The sequence below is a fragment of the Epinephelus moara genome, chromosome 5 (genome assembly GCF_006386435.1).
Source record: "Epinephelus moara isolate mb chromosome 5, YSFRI_EMoa_1.0, whole genome shotgun sequence".
Lineage (NCBI taxonomy): Eukaryota > Metazoa > Chordata > Actinopteri > Perciformes > Serranidae > Epinephelus > Epinephelus moara.
In genome coordinates, this window is record NC_065510.1 from 22,547,248 (window position 1) to 22,566,286 (window position 19,039).

At 41.6% G+C, this 19,039-nt stretch overlaps 2 protein-coding genes across 9 annotated transcripts in view; one reads left to right on the forward strand and one right to left on the reverse strand.

Annotated features, from left to right (window-relative positions):
• Window positions 1-15,575, forward strand: part of dclk2a (doublecortin-like kinase 2a) — a 62,823-nt gene extending 47,248 nt beyond the window's left edge. For 2 of the 3 annotated variants that reach the window (XM_050045107.1, XM_050045108.1), the window contains exons 9-17: window positions 420-477; window positions 874-993; window positions 1,075-1,221; window positions 1,303-1,436; window positions 3,246-3,323; window positions 3,789-3,885; window positions 6,672-6,752; window positions 6,912-7,025; window positions 11,311-15,575. In XM_050045107.1, the coding sequence (XP_049901064.1) occupies window positions 420-477; window positions 874-993; window positions 1,075-1,221; window positions 1,303-1,436; window positions 3,246-3,323; window positions 3,789-3,885; window positions 6,672-6,752; window positions 6,912-7,025; window positions 11,311-12,132 (1,651 nt within the window). In that variant the 3' untranslated portion in view covers window positions 12,133-15,575. Of the gene's footprint in view, window positions 1-419; window positions 478-873; window positions 994-1,074; window positions 1,222-1,302; window positions 1,437-3,245; window positions 3,324-3,788; window positions 3,886-6,671; window positions 6,753-6,911; window positions 7,026-7,735; window positions 7,869-11,310 lie in introns of all 3 variants that reach the window. The other variant, XR_007569984.1, reaches the window with a different exon arrangement.
• Window positions 15,576-15,921: 346 nt separating this feature from the next.
• The window catches only part of lrba (LPS responsive beige-like anchor protein), a 237,930-nt gene continuing 234,812 nt past the window's right edge, over window positions 15,922-19,039 (reverse strand). For 4 of the 6 annotated variants that reach the window (XM_050044705.1, XM_050044709.1, XM_050044708.1 and 1 more), the window contains exons 55-56: window positions 18,681-18,832; window positions 15,923-17,314 (exon numbers count right to left, since the gene is read on the reverse strand). In XM_050044705.1, coding sequence (XP_049900662.1) covers window positions 17,224-17,314; window positions 18,681-18,832 — 243 coding nt within the window. In that variant the 3' untranslated portion in view covers window positions 15,923-17,223. Of the gene's footprint in view, window positions 17,315-18,680; window positions 18,833-19,039 lie in introns of all 6 variants that reach the window. The other 2 variants (XM_050044707.1, XM_050044706.1) reach the window with 1 other exon arrangement.

Sequence of the window (19,039 nt, forward strand, 5' to 3'; positions counted from 1 at the left end):
AAGAAAACCTCTGGATCGGTTAAATCTCCACTGATTTGACTTCTCAGCTTGCTGCGGTGGTATAGAAATGACATCGCTGTCGGGTGTGGTTACAGATGCAGCAGAGCTCACATCTGATGGGAGGTGGAACAAACTTGAAACCTTCAACCTGACATGGCAGTGAAACACTGTTCTCCTCCCTGGTGTTAAGTTTCTCTTTAAGTATGTGTTCTCAGATTCTTGTTGAGCCTGCCTGTATCTCTGCTCATTGTGTAAACTTGGCCGGTGCAGCTAACATACCTTGCCAATAACTCTGTGGCAGCGCTCCTGCTCACTGTAACTGAGACGCTCTTGTGTGCACTTGATTTGAATTACAGACATTGTTGCTGCGTCAGTGCTGTTTTTTCACCGTTGGCCCTAATTGCACTGTCTCTGTTCAGGTCCACAGGAAAAGAGTTTGCACTGAAGATCATCGACAAAGCCAAGTGCAGTGGAAAGGTCTCGCTCTGTCTTTTTTTTCCCCCTTCATCATCTCCTTCTCTCTTCTTTGTGTATTTTGCTCTCAGACCCTTGTAAGGAAGGGTCATATGTTAGCATTTCACTGTGCATTATTAACACCCACCTACACTCACACCAAAGTGTCACCCGTGTGTGTCTCTGATCCTCTTATCCCACACAGTTAGATTAGGCCGGTGATGTTTTATTCAGCACCTAACTCAAATTATCTTCACACTTTCACACTCAGACAGGGACACATGCTGAATCACACATCCTTGACACAAATTCAGATTCAATCAACAATGCAGTGTCTTTTTATTAGCATAATGGCTCTGTGTAAATCCTGTGTACCGGGGCATGCAGTAATGTTGCTTATTTGTCCTTGTGTGTTTCCAGGAGCACCTCATAGAGAACGAGGTTGCAGTGCTGCGGAAGGTCAAACATCCCAACATCATCATGCTGATAGAGGAGGTGGACACTCCCTCTGAACTATACCTGGTTATGGAGCTTGTCAAGGTACAGTAGAGGCTAACGGTGGCGATGTCACTGCACAGTCCCCATCACTCTGTTTGATGGTTAACCACTTTTTCGGCACAGGGAGGAGATTTATTCGATGCCATCACCTCCTCGGCCAAATACACAGAGAGAGACGCCAGTGTCATGGTGTACAATCTCGCTGAGGCTCTGAAGTACTTGCACAGCACCAACATCGTCCACAGAGACATCAAACCAGAGAACTTGCTGGTATATATTTACACGCACCAGTTTCTTTCGTACAAATCCATCTGCTCAGTGGGCTTTAACCGAGTATGAAATTCATTTTAGGTGTTTGAGTATCCCAATGGCACCAAGTCGTTGAAACTGGGGGACTTTGGCCTGGCCACAGTGGTGGAAGGACCTCTGTATACTGTATGTGGGACTCCTACATATGTGGCTCCAGAAATCATCTCCGAGTCTGGGTAAGATAGATTATGTATTTCACTAGGGAGGGTGCTCGTTACAGAGAAACATGCATGTTTTTAATCATCTGTGATTTGGTTTAAATGAAAACATCTGTTCTATGTACAAGTGGAACTGTGGGTTTGTTACACAGCTATGTTGTAATCAGCCATATGAAGATTAAAAGGAGGTTGGTATTTTGTGCATAAATGGTTGTTGTGGTGTTTTCTGTATCATTATAGTAGATTGAAAACCTTGCCTTTTGAAAATGTCAGTGTGATTTACTTAATTCACTGTTTTATATCCAGTCAGTCACTGGGTTGATGGAACAGAGGAATGGTTTGCTGTAAGCTATTTAGCTGAAGGTAATCCTTAAAGGGACAGTTCCCCCCAAAATCATAAAAACATTTTTCCTGTTGTGCTGTTTATCAGTTTATATTGTTTTGGTGTGAGTTGCTGAGTCTTGGAGATATCAGCTGTAGAGATGTCTGCCTTCTCTCCATTATAATGAAACCAGGGCAGTCAAGCAATTAAAAGAAATGAATCAAATTAATTAAATGCTCTGTGATTAATTAATCTAAATGAATCGCATACATCAACTTCTGCTGTGAAAGTATTTAAAACATTTAAATTCAAATGAATTTTGGCAGATGTGTCGTAAAGCTGCTGGATTTTGGACACAATTGTCCCCCTGTTCTCTCATGCCGAAACTGGTCTGCAGTCCATTGCAGTCCATTTTGAAAGGGAGTTAGTTGGTCACAGGTAGATTTACTCAGTTTGAGTCTAAACACCTGGTCAAATGTGGCTTGATGAGGCTGGCTGCTAGTGTTAGCATTAGAGGCTGTGCTAGCTCAGACCTCTGCGTTCGCTGCTAAAGCTTTGTGTTGAGGTGATATTTCAGGCTTGAAGTGCTCTGATAGTATGAAAATTCCTTACTGTGCTCCGATCAACAGTTCCATCTGGGTGTTTTTAAATGTAAATGTTCCACAGTTCCATCTGGGTGTTTTTAAATGTAAATGTTCCATTCTCAGAGCCAAGCAGCGCTGTCTCGTCTGCCTCCATCATGTGACAAAGCCACTGTGGCGTTCAATGACGCGCCAGGTCAAAGGGCACCACGAAACATAATTAATCTGCGTTATTTTTTAAAAACATTTTACGCGTTATTTTATTATTTTCATTAATTCATCGGAATTAACACGTTATTTCGACAGCCCTAAATTAAACTAAATGTCGCTGGGCTTGTGGTACTGCCAAAAAAATACATTTGAAAAAGCAATGTCACTTTACAAAATCATGACCCAGATACTTCACAGACCATGTTGTGAGCAGTTTCATGTAGGAACTATTTTCTTTCTACTGAACTACAACCGCTCATCGTATCACTGCACAAAAAGAAGGATGCATCTACTACTAGCAAACCTAGCATCACTGAGCTAGCTAACGTTACAGCTCAGCCGAGGAGGTTTACATCTTGTGCTTTCACAAGCACAAGCCTCTCGTCCATGAGTAGATACACTGACAGTGGCTTTGAGCTGAAATGCCTTTGCTTGTGTTTTGTCCACATTAAACCAGAACAACTACCTGCAAGCGCTGGAGTTCTGTTTGTTTTGATGCTTGCCACAATTGTGCAACCAATACATTTTGTAAGATATGGAGCTGCTGCTTTTCCTCTCGATGGCTGACATTGCCATCACTCTGCAACTCACACCAAAACAATCTAGACTGATAAATAGCACTACAGCTTAAAGGAAAAATATGTATTTTGATTTTGGGGTGAACTGACCCATTTATCCTAACTGAACTTTTCCATTGCCCCTCTGTTTCCACAGTTACGGTCTGAAGGTGGATATCTGGGCTGCAGGTGTCATCACCTACATCCTTCTGTGTGGCTTCCCTCCATTTAGAAGGTACTCCTGCTCAATTCATATCGTAAAGTTCATGTTTAAACTGAATCAGACCACGTCAAAACTATTTACTCACGGCACCTAGTGGATAATATAAACATGATGATGATGATATGAAAATGATTTCAGTCATATTATCTGGTAATTTGTTTGTCATACCTGTCAGTGTCTTGTGCTACATAGACAAACAGTTGCTGTGATTAGCTGTCGTGTTAAAGATTGTCCTCCTGCAGTCACAGTGTGGGAGGGATTCCACTTACATTAATGTAATCCATGTTTATTTGTATAACACTCTGCAGTTATTATAATAAACACATAATTAAACCGATGCTTTCAGGTGAGGCAATTAACTATTATGCAAAGTGCAGTACAAACAATGCAGGTTTTTTCAAAATGTAGACGTATGCCATGTGTGCTGAGTAAGACATTATGAATTTCTGTTCACTGTTTGTGTGTCTTTCCTTTTAGTGAGAGTAACCTGCAGGAAGATCTGTTCGACCAGATCCTTCAGGGGCAACTGGACTTTCCTAGTCCCTACTGGGATAACATCACTGATTCAGCCAAGGTTGGGACCAAAGACACACACACACGCACACTCCCACCACCAACAACAACAACTTGTGTTAATTTATGTCCCTCTTGATAATTTTCATGGAGGATCACACTAACCGATGCATGGTCTAATCATAACCCTTAGGGCTCATTTATGCTCCCTTTACGTATGAGAATGTATACATCTGTTTCAAACGATGTTACCGTCACTGCCCACATACTTCCATGCGCCCTTTACGTTGGCATGGATGTTAACCAATATATCCACCAGGAGGCAGCCCAGCGTCAAAAGTTTATGACAACAACAAACTCAAAAACAAACATGGCGACTGTGGAGGAGATATTGATAATGTACCTCTTGCATAAAAGACAAAAACAGAGGCAGCGTTGTAGGAGGCGGTGGTCGGTGAGGCCGTAAAATACATCGCAACTGGAGGACGGAGAATTCTTTTCTCTGGTACTGCGAATGCGAATTGTTATTTCTTCTTCGTGACAGCAACACTGCCCCCACGGTTTCCGGTGGTACTGCTCCGTTTGGACCGTATCCGTAAGCTTTATGGAAATGTGCAGAAATACGGACGAAATGAACGCAGAGCATGGACGTATCCGGATCCGTATTTAACGTTGAGCATAAATGAGCCCTTACACAACATGTAACAAGTATTAAGTTCAGCTGCATATAGTGGTCGTAAAAATTCTATAATAGTTCTTAAAATTAATGTTATAGATTTAACATCTACACATTTCACATTCCTTTAATGACTACTGTCTGCTGAGGGACACAGAAACCCCTCCAACGCGCTCAATTAATGTCATGTATTAAGGTGACAGCCCGGGCTCAGCATGCAAGATCAAACTGCTAATTAAACCCACTGCTATTACAGTGGCCTTGTCACTGTCGACAAGTGCACAGTTATAGACACCACAGCGTGAAACTACTTGCAGTCGTGTAGCAGTGCAGATGTAAATTTAAGAAAGGCTGACTTTGACTTTGTGAGTGCACACAAAGCGGACAGTGGATGTTAACAATGCTGCACTGTGTTCACGCTCATTTTAAGGTAGTTTTTCTGCTGCCAGTATATGTCACTTTATAGCAGGTGTATGTAAATCAAACAATGAATACTAATCGTTGCATTAATCAGTATTTATATACGAACAGTCTGTGATGTGAAGTGATGGTGCTATGAAATGTGACTACACATGACTATAAAGTTCCCACAGCTCTATGGAGCCTTTAGCCTCTTTCAGCTTATTGCTTTGGGTTTATGGCCTGCAACTTTAGTGTTTTGGTTCACTCTCACTGCTTTTATCTGTGTGGTTTAGCTGCAGCAGGCAGCTGTTTTCAGCAAGAAAGTTCGAAAAACGTACTGTAAGCTACTTGCCCCAGCACCAAACAGCAGACAGACACAATTAATGACCAGCGGGTGAACATGGTGGAGCATTTAGTGTCTTAAAAGCCAGATATTTCCCTCAGGAGTTTGTGGAGAATAAAAGAGAGTGAATGTTAGAGTTACATTCATCAAGCAGCCAAAAACATGACTCTGTATGAATGCTGATGTTGCTTCGCGACTGCTGGCTGTGTAAACAGGCAGTTGCTTGCTAACACATTGAACATATCAACTTAACTAATGCGTGCAGTATTCAGCTTGTTGTGGAGAGCTGCTGCCGAGGATTTAAAAAAACTGATTATTGCATATGTGTGTGACAAATATTGAGCATAGCGTTAGTTCAGGCAGGACACAATGTCAAGCTCAGCTCACATCCCAGCTACATCAGCTGATCTCAAACAGCCAATCAACTGATGGAGCAGCTGATTGATGGAAGGAAGTCAGCTGATAGATCACATGATCCTTTTCCATGCAACCAATTGGTGAATCTCCTTCAGGGTACCCTATTTAAACTGCTCTGGCCTGCCTACTGTTGCTGCTTCCTCTGCAAACTGCTTTGCAACCCGCCTCCACTCCAGTTCCTCCTTTTCATGCTGTGTCTGACTTCTCAATGTCATTTCTGTTTGTCATTGATGCTGCTCTGTTCTGTTCCCGCGGGTCTTTGCTGCTGCTCTTCCTGTCTTAGGCTTTACATGTAGGGGCATGGAAGGGCATGGAGGTTTGTTCTCTCTGCCTTAAGGCTTTCCTTGTATGCACATGGAAAGGCAGAGAGGTGTGCTCTCTCTGCCTTAAGCTTCCCTCATTTGCACATGGAAGGGCAGACAGGTGTGCTCTCTCTGCTGTAGGCTTTTCATGTAGGCACATGGAAGGGCAGGGAGGTTTGCTCTTTCTCTGCCTTAAGCTTTCCTGATTTGCACATGGAGGGGCAGAGAGGTGTGCTCTCTCTGCCTCAGGCTTTCCCCAGTTGCACATGGAAGGGCAGGGAGGTTTTCTCTCTCTGCCTTAAGCTTTCCTGATTTGTACATGGAAGGGCAGAGTGGTGTGGTCTTTTCGCCTTAAGCTTTCCATGTAGGCATGTGGAAGAGGCCTTCTGTATAGGCCCAAGGAAAGGCAAAGAGGCCCCAGAACAGAGCCATACCGCCAAATATAATACTGCAAATGGAAATAAAGTTTTATTAAGGTGTTCCTGACTGAAATGTCAACCTATTTTTAAGTTGTTAAGATAGATAACAGAATTTGTAAAGCAGTAGTATAATATGATTATAATATCAAATAATGGCCCAACCCTACCTTATTGTGTGTATGTGTGTTGTCAAAGTAAAGTCACAATGACCAGTCGAGGGATGCCACTGATGTAGAATTAAAAGAATGTTTAGCTTCGGTGTCTAAACTGCGTTGTGTTTTCTTACAGGAGCTGATCGGAAAGATGCTGCAGGTCAACGTTGAGGCTCGATACACAGCACAAGACATCCTCTCCCACCCTTGGGTCACGGTATTTCACAGCCCTGTTTTGTCTTTGTACTGGCATGTATACGTGTACAAACAACTTCTCAGTGTGTCGTCACTTTTGTGCGTCTGTACATTCAGAAAGTTTCTTGTGTGGAAAACCCATGGTACCACTTCACCTCATTGCATGTTCGTGTGTACATAGGACGACGCAGTCATGGAGAACAACATGAAGATGGAGGTCACAGGTAAACTGAAGACACACTTTAACACTGCGCCAAAGCACAACAACACCACAGCTGGGGTGAACGTCATCATGGTAAGCACCTAGAAACACTCACAAACCAGCATATGAACTATTTACAATTCAGTAAAAATGACTGTTAGACTTTTGCCTAATTTTTCCGAGATTTACTGCAGCCCTTTTCAGAGAGAACCCTTATGAAATCGTTGACTTTCAGTGACCTCTTTAAATCCGCAGTATTGAGGTTTTGACATGGGTTTAACAGTAACTGACAAGGTGTCTGAAGCAGCTTGAACATGTCGGGCCCTTTTCCAAACCACCCATTTGGTTGTGAATGTCTGACCCAAATACAGAAGATTGAGCTCCTTCTGATTCACTTTATATGAATCTCACGCCCACTTAATCACTGGGCCAAGAATAACTGACCTCAATCACCGTCCAGAGACAACTCATAAACAACTTATGCTGCTGTAAACATGTCAGACAGGATTGTAGAGATGGAATGATGGAAAAACTTGGACAGGGCGCAAGAAGTCATTCCTGTAGCAGTCACATCCTTCCTTCATGCCCCTTTCAAGCCTCACTTGCATCATTTCCTGTTGTACAGTTCGACTTTCTCCACTCCTCATCTCATCAGGTCACACCACCCATCAGCCCACTCTCTTCAGTCTGTCTGTCTGAGCTGAAAGCAGGGACGGGGGGGGAAGGGGAAGTGTCTAATTAGAAATCTGATTTGATGGTTGCTGCAAAGAGCCTCATTTCTTGTTGTAAATCTCATTTGACAGTTTGAGGTGTAAACGCGGGCCCTGGCCTCGGCCCCTCCTCCTCCTCCTCTCCATCCTCTTCCTCCTCCCTCCTCCTCACCCCTCCCTCACACCCGACCCAGGACCAAAGGGGACGCCTGGAGCTGAGAGCCGGGTACACACTGCATACCCCCCCCCCCCTCCTGCCTCTCTTCTTCCTTTCCAGCCATCGCCCTTCCCTTCGTCCACTTCCCTTCATCTATAACAACTCCCACCCCCCCCTCCCCTTCCTTCCTGTCTCTTTCTCAGGCCTCCTGCCCCTCTTCTTCAACCACCAGCTGCAGTAACTGCTCTCAATAACCAGCTGATGTGGGCCTCAATAACACTCTCTCCACATTCGCTCTGTCCTGGATTTACCCCTCTCGACTGTTTTCATACTGCTCATTCTGCTCCTTCGCTCACATTTCATCCCATTTGTGTCGATCAAAACTTCCATGGGATGTGAAAAATAATCGTCTGTGTTTTGAAGGATGTGTTTGTTTAATCACATTGTCACTGAGGTTATTTAGCATGTTTACAGCGCTAATGCAAGCTAATGCAAGAGCAGTTTAATTTGCCTCCCTCTCTGCCGTTATTTATTGTTTGGTATTGATCTCATTCAAAATAGCTCCTTAAAATCAGCTTTCTGAAGGTCCACAGTTCCATCATTGGTGGCTCATAATGGCTGCAAATAATGGTACTCTGGTGCCACCTTGTGGGAAAAATTAGGAAGTGTGCTTAAATCATTCTGGAGTTTGAAGTTGCAGAGATGGATGCAAACCAGTGTGGCTTTATTGCCTTGGATACAAAATTCCCCTCACCACTTTAAAGGACAAGACTGACGTTATTCTCTATTTTCCTTATCAAGATCAAATCCTATGAAAAGACCAAAGCCAACATTAGTCCGTCTCTTTATACTGTAAGTGATTCTCAGCCCCCAAGCCAGTTTGTTCCAAGCCAGTTTGGGTGACAAATACTAACTTTCATTTTCAAACAGCTGAGCATGTTTTCAGTAAACCTCACTCAAAAAGCATGTGTTAGGGACTCTTTTCCAGCCAGGGATGAAAGGTCCAGTGTGTAAGATTTAGGAGGATTTAATGGCATCTCATGGGGAGAACAGCAGATTGCAACCAGCTGAAACTTCTGGTTAGAAGCCCTTCAGTGTTCATTGTTCAGGAGGTTTTACTGGGAGGCGAACTATCCGCAGAGGTCTCATCCTCTCGAAAACAAACAGACCAGGGGTCTAATTTATAAACATTGCCTAAGCACAAAATGAGGCCTGAAAGTGGCGTACACCATTTACTATGCAGAGGTTGTGATCCATAAAAGCAGACTTGATGGACAAAACTTTGACCCATGCTTAAGAACATTTTGGAGACAGGAAATTGATGATGGAGAAGGTGAGGTGGAAGCCTGATTGTAGAAATATATAGAAAATATTTTTTGGCGCATGTCGTTTTTAGTTTGGATCCAAAGTATTGTTTTATAAATTAGACCCCAGGTGATTTAAACCGATAAAAACACTGAATTAGGCTGTTTCACATTGAAAAAAAAGTTTTTTCCCCAATGCTCTTGTTGTGCACACTACAGTGGCTGGCATGTAAACGCGAATGGCTCTATCTAAAGCCAGTGTTTGTCCGTTCTGGGCTACTGTAGAAACATGGCAGCGCAACATGTCATAGATATGTATATAGATATAAACGGCTCATTCTAAGGTAACAAAGACACAAAAATCCTTATTTTCAGGTGATTATACACACAAAAAGAAAACATGCTTATTATATTATGTTTCATCAGGGGTAGGCAACCTGAGGCTCCAAAGCCATATGCGGCTCTTTAGCCCCTCTCAAGTGGCTCCCTGTGGCTTTGACCAAAAAAATTACATGAAAATTAATATATATATATTTTTTTTAAACATTTTAATTTTCAAATTCCATGGCCTGGCACCTTTTCCTATAAATTTTGCTGAACCTAAACAGCAGTGGCTTGTCTTTGGTTTTCCTGGCTAAACTAGCTATGGACTTCAAATCCAAAAAATTAAGTCTTGGAGGTAAATAGTGAATTCAATAGTGTGTTGACAGAGTTTTTTCTTTCAAGTACCAAATTATTATTAATAGGCCACTGCAGAGTAGCCACCTTGTAGTGTCACATATCATTGAATGCTCATCTAGACCTATTAGTAATGTGTAAAGGCTAATTAAGACTTAATAGGCTGTGTTACTTACATTATAAGGCTTAAATATGCTTTGTGGCTACAGGCAGATTTTCTATTTATTATTTTGGCCAAAAATGGCCCCTTTGATCGAAAAGGTTGCCGACCCCTACCCTAAATCCTATACACCGGACTTTTAAAACATATTTGATGCACTAGTGAGTATTTACAGCAGCGGGTGGGTGTATGTGGGACTGAGTTAAAATAAACTATAGAGCTCATGTTTACTGAGCATGTCATCCAGTGCAGCAGTGTGGCTCATGATTGTATTTTTGATGGGTGTTTTTTGCATGTATTGACAAAAATCGAGCTCTATGGAAAAGAGGAATAAGTTATCAGTCTAAAAAGGCAACAGTTGATTGTTGGTTTTGGTCTTTCCCTGGGTTTTCTTGACAGTCAGAGAGATCTAAAACAATGCCAGTCATGTCTTTTAAAACTAGAACATCCAAAAATAAATTTAACTCATGCCTAACCTCGCACTGTATTGAGACTTCTGTAAATACAGCTTAGTACTAACTGACACGTGTTTCTGCCTGAATTAGTCACTCATAGAAAGTTTGTTCCAGCTCAGTCTTCTCACATGCAAATGCTCACTTGGTCCAAACCAAATTGTGTTTCAATGATCTGACATAGAGGATTAGCACTGAGCTGGAACAGCAACTGTCCACTGGCCGTCATTGCTTGTTGTGTTGACTTTGTTTTGTGAAGCTGTGAGTAAGACTAGTCTCTGTCCCTTTTTTGCTTCTTCCCTCTCCCTGCATTACGTCCCTCTGAATTAGCTCCAAGGCAATGGTATGTACTAACACTTGACGCTACGCCTCGTCTGTTCTGCTGCTGACACTCAGCACAAGGGCAAATGAGGAACGTAATATTTACTGGTTTTATGTCCCACGTAAGAACACATCATTGGCTTTGATTGAGACAAAGGCACCTTGTGTTTATCTGTTAAATGAAAAAGTAACAGGTTACGTTCTCATTTGCCCTTCCTTTCTACATAGAATAGCAGTGATGACCTGATTCTGCCTTCTGGTGGGGTCACTCCACTGTGTGAAGAAAATACTGTCTTTTGTTTGATCATCTTTCAGTTATTTATGTCCATTTCATTAGCTTGTCTCATCATGTGTGTGGTTCATGCATAGAGATCATTAAAAATAGAAGACTGGGTCAGCAGTTAATGGTTGTAGGTGTAAAAATGTAGTTTCTCACTGCAGGAGCTAGACAGTCAAAGGAAAGCACAATTAATTTTATGCTTTTAAGTTTCCTGATATCAGTGTAGACTGACCCACGATATCTTTCCTTTTATGTTCTGATTGGCTTCAGATATATGTAAGTATGAAGCTGACGGTATGTCTGTCTGTTTTGCCAGATGACAGCTCTTGATAAGAAGACCCTCCAGCTCACCACCCGTCGTCGTCCACGGCCCCAAACAGTGCCATGTCCACCATCATCGTCTAGCAAGAAAGCCCCATCTGCCCTTCCAGTCAAATCAGCCTCGCCAACAAAGTCAGGACCAGCTTCTCCAACCAAACAGGCATCACGCGCCAAAGAACCAAAACCCGCCACGCCTAAGTCACCCATTAAGTCTGCTCGTCTCAAGGCACCCAAGACCGCTGGGACTGCTGTTCCTGATGCTACATCCACCTCCAATGCTTCCTGTTCTCATTCCCAAGCTGATGGTGTTGATTTCCCTCTCCCTGCTCCTGTGAGTTCACCTCATGTCTCCCCTTCACCCTCTGCTGAATCTCTCCCCATCACCTCTTTGCCTGTCTCCTCCCTGCCTGAAACATCACCCTCTGCTGCTCCCTGCTTATCTCTAGAAACACCCTCACCCTCTGCCCCTCCTGTTGTTTCCACCTGCAACACTCCCTCTACACCCGTCTCCTGCCCTTCCCCATCATCTCCAGCCAAACCAACCCAAATCCCTTCCTCCTCTCCTACCAAAGAGGCACCATCCCCACCTTCCTCTCCCACAAAACAAGCCTCCCCCTCCCCAGTCTCCCCCATCAAACCTGTCATATTCTTCCCCTTCTCCTCCCCGACCAAACAAGAACCTTCCTCCCCATCTCCCAACCATCCAACCCTGTTTCCCTCTCCTCCTTCTACACCTCCCAGATCCACATCCCCATCCTCCCCCGCTGGCCCTCCTTCTCCCAGCCCTCTACCTGCTGAGGAGCTAGTGGAGATTTAAATGGTGATTCTATAGCCAGTATCACCTCCCACTCCTTCTTATAACATGTATGTGTCAGTAAACAGTCCATCCCGAGCATTTCCAATAGCTGTAAACTGAGCCAGTGACTGCTGTGTCCATAGTTTTCTCTCACTCTTACACCACTCATTCTGAGAGACGGAGGATACAAAGCATTTTCTAAGAGTGTGTCGATTGTATATATATGTTTGTATTTATTAATGGAGGATGTGGAGAAAGGGAATGAGCTGAATACATCACTGTTCTGAGTGGTTTGTCTTTAGTTGTCATGCATTACTACAGTATATCACCTTAATGTGAATTCTTTCTTTTATTTATTATCCCGTGTTGACTGCCTGTGGCTCTTTTGTAAATAGTTATTCATCACACCATTGTGAACTCCTATTGCTTTAGCAGAGAGACAGTATGTCCACAATACACACAAAAGTATTACAGCATATCAAACGTCTGAACTTGCTAGCCTAGCTACCTGTAGTGTACTCCAACTATAACCACTATCAGTATTTTCTCTGACCACAGCCATCCTGATGGTAACCGCAAGTCTACTGTTCAACTTAAGATTCCTATTAAGTGTTATTATATACAGTGCAGTGGGTTGACAAAATAAATGTAATACCAACCAAAGTACCAAACTACAGCCGTGCTTTGTCAGTGAAACAGCCTCAGCTGTAGCCTTGAATTCATGCATGTAAAAGTGGTAATAATCACCAATGTTAATGCTGACACACATGGCTGTTCACATTCAGCTTAAAGGGTATGTTCACCAAATTACAAAAAACTAAACATTGTCTTAGTTACCTCTAGTGCAGTGAACACCACCCTTTGTGGCTTGTGACCTTGTATAGCAAGAGTTAGACTGGGATCGATTTCCGATTTTGATGGTCTGGTCTGGTGTACGAGCTCAAACCAGTTTGATTTTCTGAAGACCGACTGAGCCATCGTTTGTCATTATAAACCTTACTGGCAAATTCAGAAAATATAAACAGACTAATAGAACCACTAGTGTCTGACAGGCTGTGCGTTATTTTAGTAGAGGTGGGAAGGGGAAGAACAACACACATTGTGTTTGTTTACTGGAAACTTAATGTGTTTTTTGAGGTGACAAGAGGAGACATTGTCTTAACATAGCATCAATATGGCATCATTTTGAATATGAAACTGACAAAAGAAGTGAGCTAAAAACAGACGAGGCAATGTGCTGCACTCGGAAGTGGCTGCTGAGTCAAGTGCGACACATAGTGGCAAAATTCGGTTTTCCAGTCCGAGGTTTGGCTTAATATCAGACTGGTTTGGAAATCTTTACTCTTGGCCACAGGAGTGTTTTTTTCCTGCTTTCCTATCCTGTCAATCATCTCTAACACTCTATAAAATGATCTCATGACAAGTTTCTCTCACCAGATGTAGACTGTGGCTTTAAACCTGCCACTGGGCGCTAATTTCTCCCTTCCTTCTGCTATCTGCGTTACTGTTTTCAAAACCGCCCTCGCTACGGGAAACAACAACCTCCGAGCTATCAGCTTACATGCTGAAAATGGCATAAAGGCACGCAGGCTTTGTTCTCTTGGTCAATTTTTGTAAAATCGAGAACAAATAAAACAACCTGTGAAGACACGTCAGAAAAGCCACGACGCCGTCTCGCAGGACTCTTGTGCCAGATGTTAATCAGTTTTCTGACACAGTCCGTTGGAGTTGATTTGCCACATTTTTTAACTTTGGCAGCAGCATGCTACAGTGACCAGTGTACAGATCTGTTTCACTTCACACAAGTATTGTTGTAATAATGTTCAGTTAGAGCCAAATCCAGCCAGCAAATCATGTGTGGTTTTAACGAGTCCAGTGAGCTCCTCCAGATCTAATATACAGTCATGCTTAGCTTCGAGGGCAACGATTATCAAATCATGTTTCCTTTTTATCACACAGTGACACAGGACTGTTAATGTTTCTGTGGCTTTTCTTGTGCATGGCCATTTTAATGACAGTACTCGCCTCCTCATGTCCAAATGTTCTGCCGGAACAAGGTCAACCCCGACACTATTTCGCAAAAGCACTGTCGCTGCATCCTGGGCTTCCTTCCACCCAAGACGATTATGATTGGTTTAAAGAAACACAACCAAACCCGAGAGATTTTTCCCTCATAGCAGAAAGATAATCAGTGATTCCAGACCCCTCTCTAGCCCGAGCACGAGACTAGCTTGTGACCCAGTGCAGGGTCCGGAGCCCAAGGTTGGGAATCACTGCTCTTGTGTTAAACAGAGAGATGTATTATAGAAATGTACTTTGCTGTTACTCGAAACTTAATTCTGTCTGACTTCATTATAGGAACAGCTGTTTCAAAGAAATACATCTGCTGTAAGTGAGGGTAAATAAGTGTTCCTTTTATTTAGGTGAACTGACCCTTTAACATGACCTGCCAGTGTATCTGCCTCTGTAATTACGAATAAGTCAATGTGGTAGATTATTTTGTGCACCCACTGTAACTGACGGACATGCTGATACATCCACATCCTGTTTGTATGTATTATTTGATGTGAACACTGTAGTTGTAAATAGTGTGAAGAACCTTAGCTGTCCACCTGAAACTTGAAGGTTTGTTTTTGTCTGTGTGTGTCTGAGCAGTTAACGGCGCTCAGCGTCACTAATAACTGCGTCAAACTAGAGAAAATAGATCCAACAGACATGAAACCAAATTGCAGGTTTGTTTCTAATGAATTGGAATTTTCTCCTCAGACTGCAGCGCTGCACAGAGAGAAAACACATGAACTCAGTTACCAGTCGATATAATTCCTACTGACAACACTACACTGTGGGTTGCATGAAACAAGTCAACGCTGTTCCTTCAAAATACTCAAGCAATGGTCTTCAATCTGTTGGATCTATACGAATGAATGTGTCGTAAAGGTGACGGGTTTGTGCCTGACCACTAGCTAACAGCTCATAACTTAATGATGCCTTTATCAAAACCAGCTTGGCTGAAAAATGGAGTTCCAACGTGTGCATCCTAAAGATAAGTTATGTAAGATTTTTCGTTTTGTACCCGTTTCAGACTCCACAGCAGCATTTACCCCAGCTGGTGTTTAGTAGGGCTAACTCCTTCAGTGGTTCAACATGCCTCTTTATCTCTTCAGGACTTTCAGCTGCATGCATACTCCATTCCCACCTCCTGTTTCTCCCTGTAAGACAGAAACCCCTCACACATACACAAAGTCAAGTTGGTACATAATGTCATTTAGCTTCCCCTTATGTATATGTAGTTAAAGGTAGATTTTCATATGCAGTTTGTAAAGGGAAATTTGTATGAAAAGACAGTTTTAAAACAGGTTTATCGTCTGTCAAACTGGAGTAACGGTTTTTATTAGGCATAAAGTGGCTGCTTTTGATGTCCTATTGTTTGAAAGGAAGAACAGAAAAATGCAATAAAGACTTCAAATGAATGTTTGTGGATATTTCTGTGTGTGAGACCAGAAGTTGGCCACTAGAGGGTGCTGTGCAGACTTCAAAAATGAGTGTACACTTCCAACACTACATGCCACATTCACCCCTTTCACACACTGGTGGCTGAGGCTACCATACAAGGTGCCACTTGCAACTTAGTTTAACATTCACCTGGACTCACACACTGGGATTTTGGGTTCAGTATCTTGCCCGAGAACACTTTGACATGCAGACTGGTCTAGCTGGGGATCGAACTGCTGATCTTCCAATGAGTTAGCAACCTGCTCTACCTCCTGAGCCACAGCCACCCTGTCTCAGTGCTTCCTAGTGACAAACACACTCATACAAAAGACAATTCAAGTTATAAAATTCCATTTTATTGTCAGAACTCAGCACACAAAACACTCAAATGATTGCAAAAAAAAAAATATTGGTTGATAGATAACAGTAGTTCTCATATAACTGGAGATTCAAACCACATCAAAGCGCAAACTTTAAAGGAATGTTTCCCCCGAAATCAAAAGATACAGGTGGACGTTCATTTTAGAAAGGACCAAAGGAACATGTCTCCATTTTAGTGCTGAATCATCACATCTGAACATAATCACTTAACCCTTGATGCAAAATAGAGAAGTCGTCCTTCCTGTCATTGCACATCTCACTTTGCTGTTAGAGAGACAGGACTCAAAGAGGACTTTAAAGATGCTATGCTGGCTTGGGCACCTAGTTTGATGATATGTGAATTTTGTTTAGTGATTTTATTAGTGAGCCCATTCACTCCGTCACAGATTCCTCTTTTAGAGAAAAAAATGATTCACTGTTTGCTTGTTCAGTCATTTGGGAGAGAAATGTAAAAAGCAAAATCCTTGTCGTAGTTTTCCTGACATCCTCCTCCACATAAAGCTCATCTTTATCGGGAGCAGGAAGTTTTTCTGGATGTCTGATAGGTCTGTACTGATATGTGTTATATGAGTAGTGAGCCATGCACAGAAACGCAATCTCTTAGCAAGTACAGAGGGAATGGAGATTTTAAATATGGAGGACTACATTTAAACAGAATATATAGATATTTATATATATATGTATATTCCCTCTTAGTTTATCCTTCTGTCCAATACATTTATTATTTATTCAAACATTTCATATCTACCGGCTGTGCTGCCAAAAAGCATGTTAAAAGTGAATGATAGCTTAATAATTATTCCCCACATACACACCTACAGGAAAAAAAAAATCACTCACCCTAAAGTACACAAATATTTGGATTTTTTTTAAGTCAAGAGAAAAGGTTCTCACTAGCTCCCCACAAATCCCGCTGTTGTTTTCCGGAGGAGATGAAAATAGACTCTTACAGCTAAAAATAGATTTGTTTTTAACCGTACAGTAACGTAACCCCAACCCTGTGATTTATATGAAAGTTTTCTATCTGATCTACAAAATATAGCAATGCCCTTTTTAAAAATAGTTTGATTCTTTACTATAACAGGACAGGTTTTTTTTTTTCTTCTTTCATTGAGATACATTCAGGATATCAGGATTCAGACAGAATAGTGCCTTTGATAAGAGTTCACACTTTGCAACTGTTTTGTATTTTTCGTCAGTATCCAACTTCGTCAGTCAAGTTGAGCTGCTGTCGTCAGCTCAGTACCTGGTCTGGTACTCGTGGTGCCATCTGTTGAAGTCGTTGTAGAAGAGCACGATACTTCCAGACGCCATGCCCGTTATGATGCACCTAGGAGAGTTAGAAGAGAACATCATGAGGTTTTGTCTGTCCAGTGTTTGTCTTTTGAATTGCTGTGAATTTGAATTGAATTTAATGCGTCTCTAGTGCAACATTTTGCTCAAACAAACTCAATTACAACTTTTAGGTGCTATTTGAAGTATGGATTTCTACTTATCTGCATTTCAGATGCACTTTTTACTCTTCACTATATTTATCTGACATCTGTAGTTACTTTAAAGAGTAAGGTTTTACATACACACACGATCAGCTTGTAAAACATAATGTACGACACAACTGCATGAAGTAATTCTAATCTTCACCTTAACCATTAAAATACTGCTTACATGTTAATGCACCAGTAGTGACAATAATAATCCTGTAATAACACAAATATAGCTGCAACCAACACTTCTATTCATTATCCAGTTACTGCTGAATATTTTTATGTTTCTCTGAGCGATTTTTCAGTCTGAAAAGTGTAAGAGTGGAGGGAAAATGGCCTGAAAATTTCAGCCAAAAACTTGTTTGGCTCAACCAACAGCCCAAAACCCAAAGATAAATTCACAATACTATAAAACAGATATATAAAAAAATATATAATACATAAATATAAAATGTGAAACAGCAAATAATCACATTTTAAGAGCACCACAGAGCAAATATGAAGCATTTTCCTTGATACATTTCCTAAACAATTAATCAATAACCATAACTTTTGATGATTAAACTTCTGTTGGTGGACTAATCAATTGATGGACCAATCACTTCAGTCCTGAATTAATACAACAAATGCATTTTGCTCCAATATTTCTCAATTTTTACTTAAGTAATAGTTTTAATTTGTATTGTAATGGAGTATTTTGTAGTATTTTAAACACCTTAAAAAAATCCGGCAAGCTGATATTACCTTACTATAGACATTTAGGTATCTGTGTATGCCGGTCAATAAGAAAGTGCAACTGCAGTACAAGAATTCAAAAAACATTATTTCATTAAATAGTTCCACCAGTGAGGACAATGGTACAATGTCTCACTCTTCACTGTGCGATCAGAACTCTTTTAAAAACTAATCTGAGGGACCCCTGTCAAAATGCTGTGTTTATATAAAAACAAACAGCATCAGCTGTTAAATTATTGTCACATTTTCAAATATTCTTAAACATTGATATCATATCGGCCTGTTAATGACCAGGCTATACTTTATTGTGTAGTACTTTTTATTAGAGGCAGACCAATGTATAAGCCAGGCTGATACTAGCTTACTGTAGACATTTAAGTGCCTGTGCATGTCGGTCAATAAGTATTGAGAAATTGCAGTATAAAGATTCCAAAAAACAGTTTCATTAAATAGTTCCATAGTGTATGTGTTTATTACCTTTGGTCATGTGACATGGCCATAGAGCGGATTCCTGCATCACAGCCTGGGTAGGTGAACAGCTGTTTGAGGTTGTAGACCTGCCAGACAGATATTACACCTCCATCTCCGCCTGTCAGCAGATACTGGCCGTCCCGACTCAGATACATGGCCTGAAAAAGAGTCAAAGTTCATTATTAACTTTTTAATGAGCTTGAGAATTGTGTTCACTCCTTGGTTTTGAGTTGTTACAATCATTACAGTTTTTACAGTGAGAGGTCAGGTTTAATATAATGTTCCAAAGCATCCCGTACAATGTGAGATGAGTCAGTGACTTTTGATCATCTGTTACTGTCCTTCAATGCCAAAAAAGAGAGACA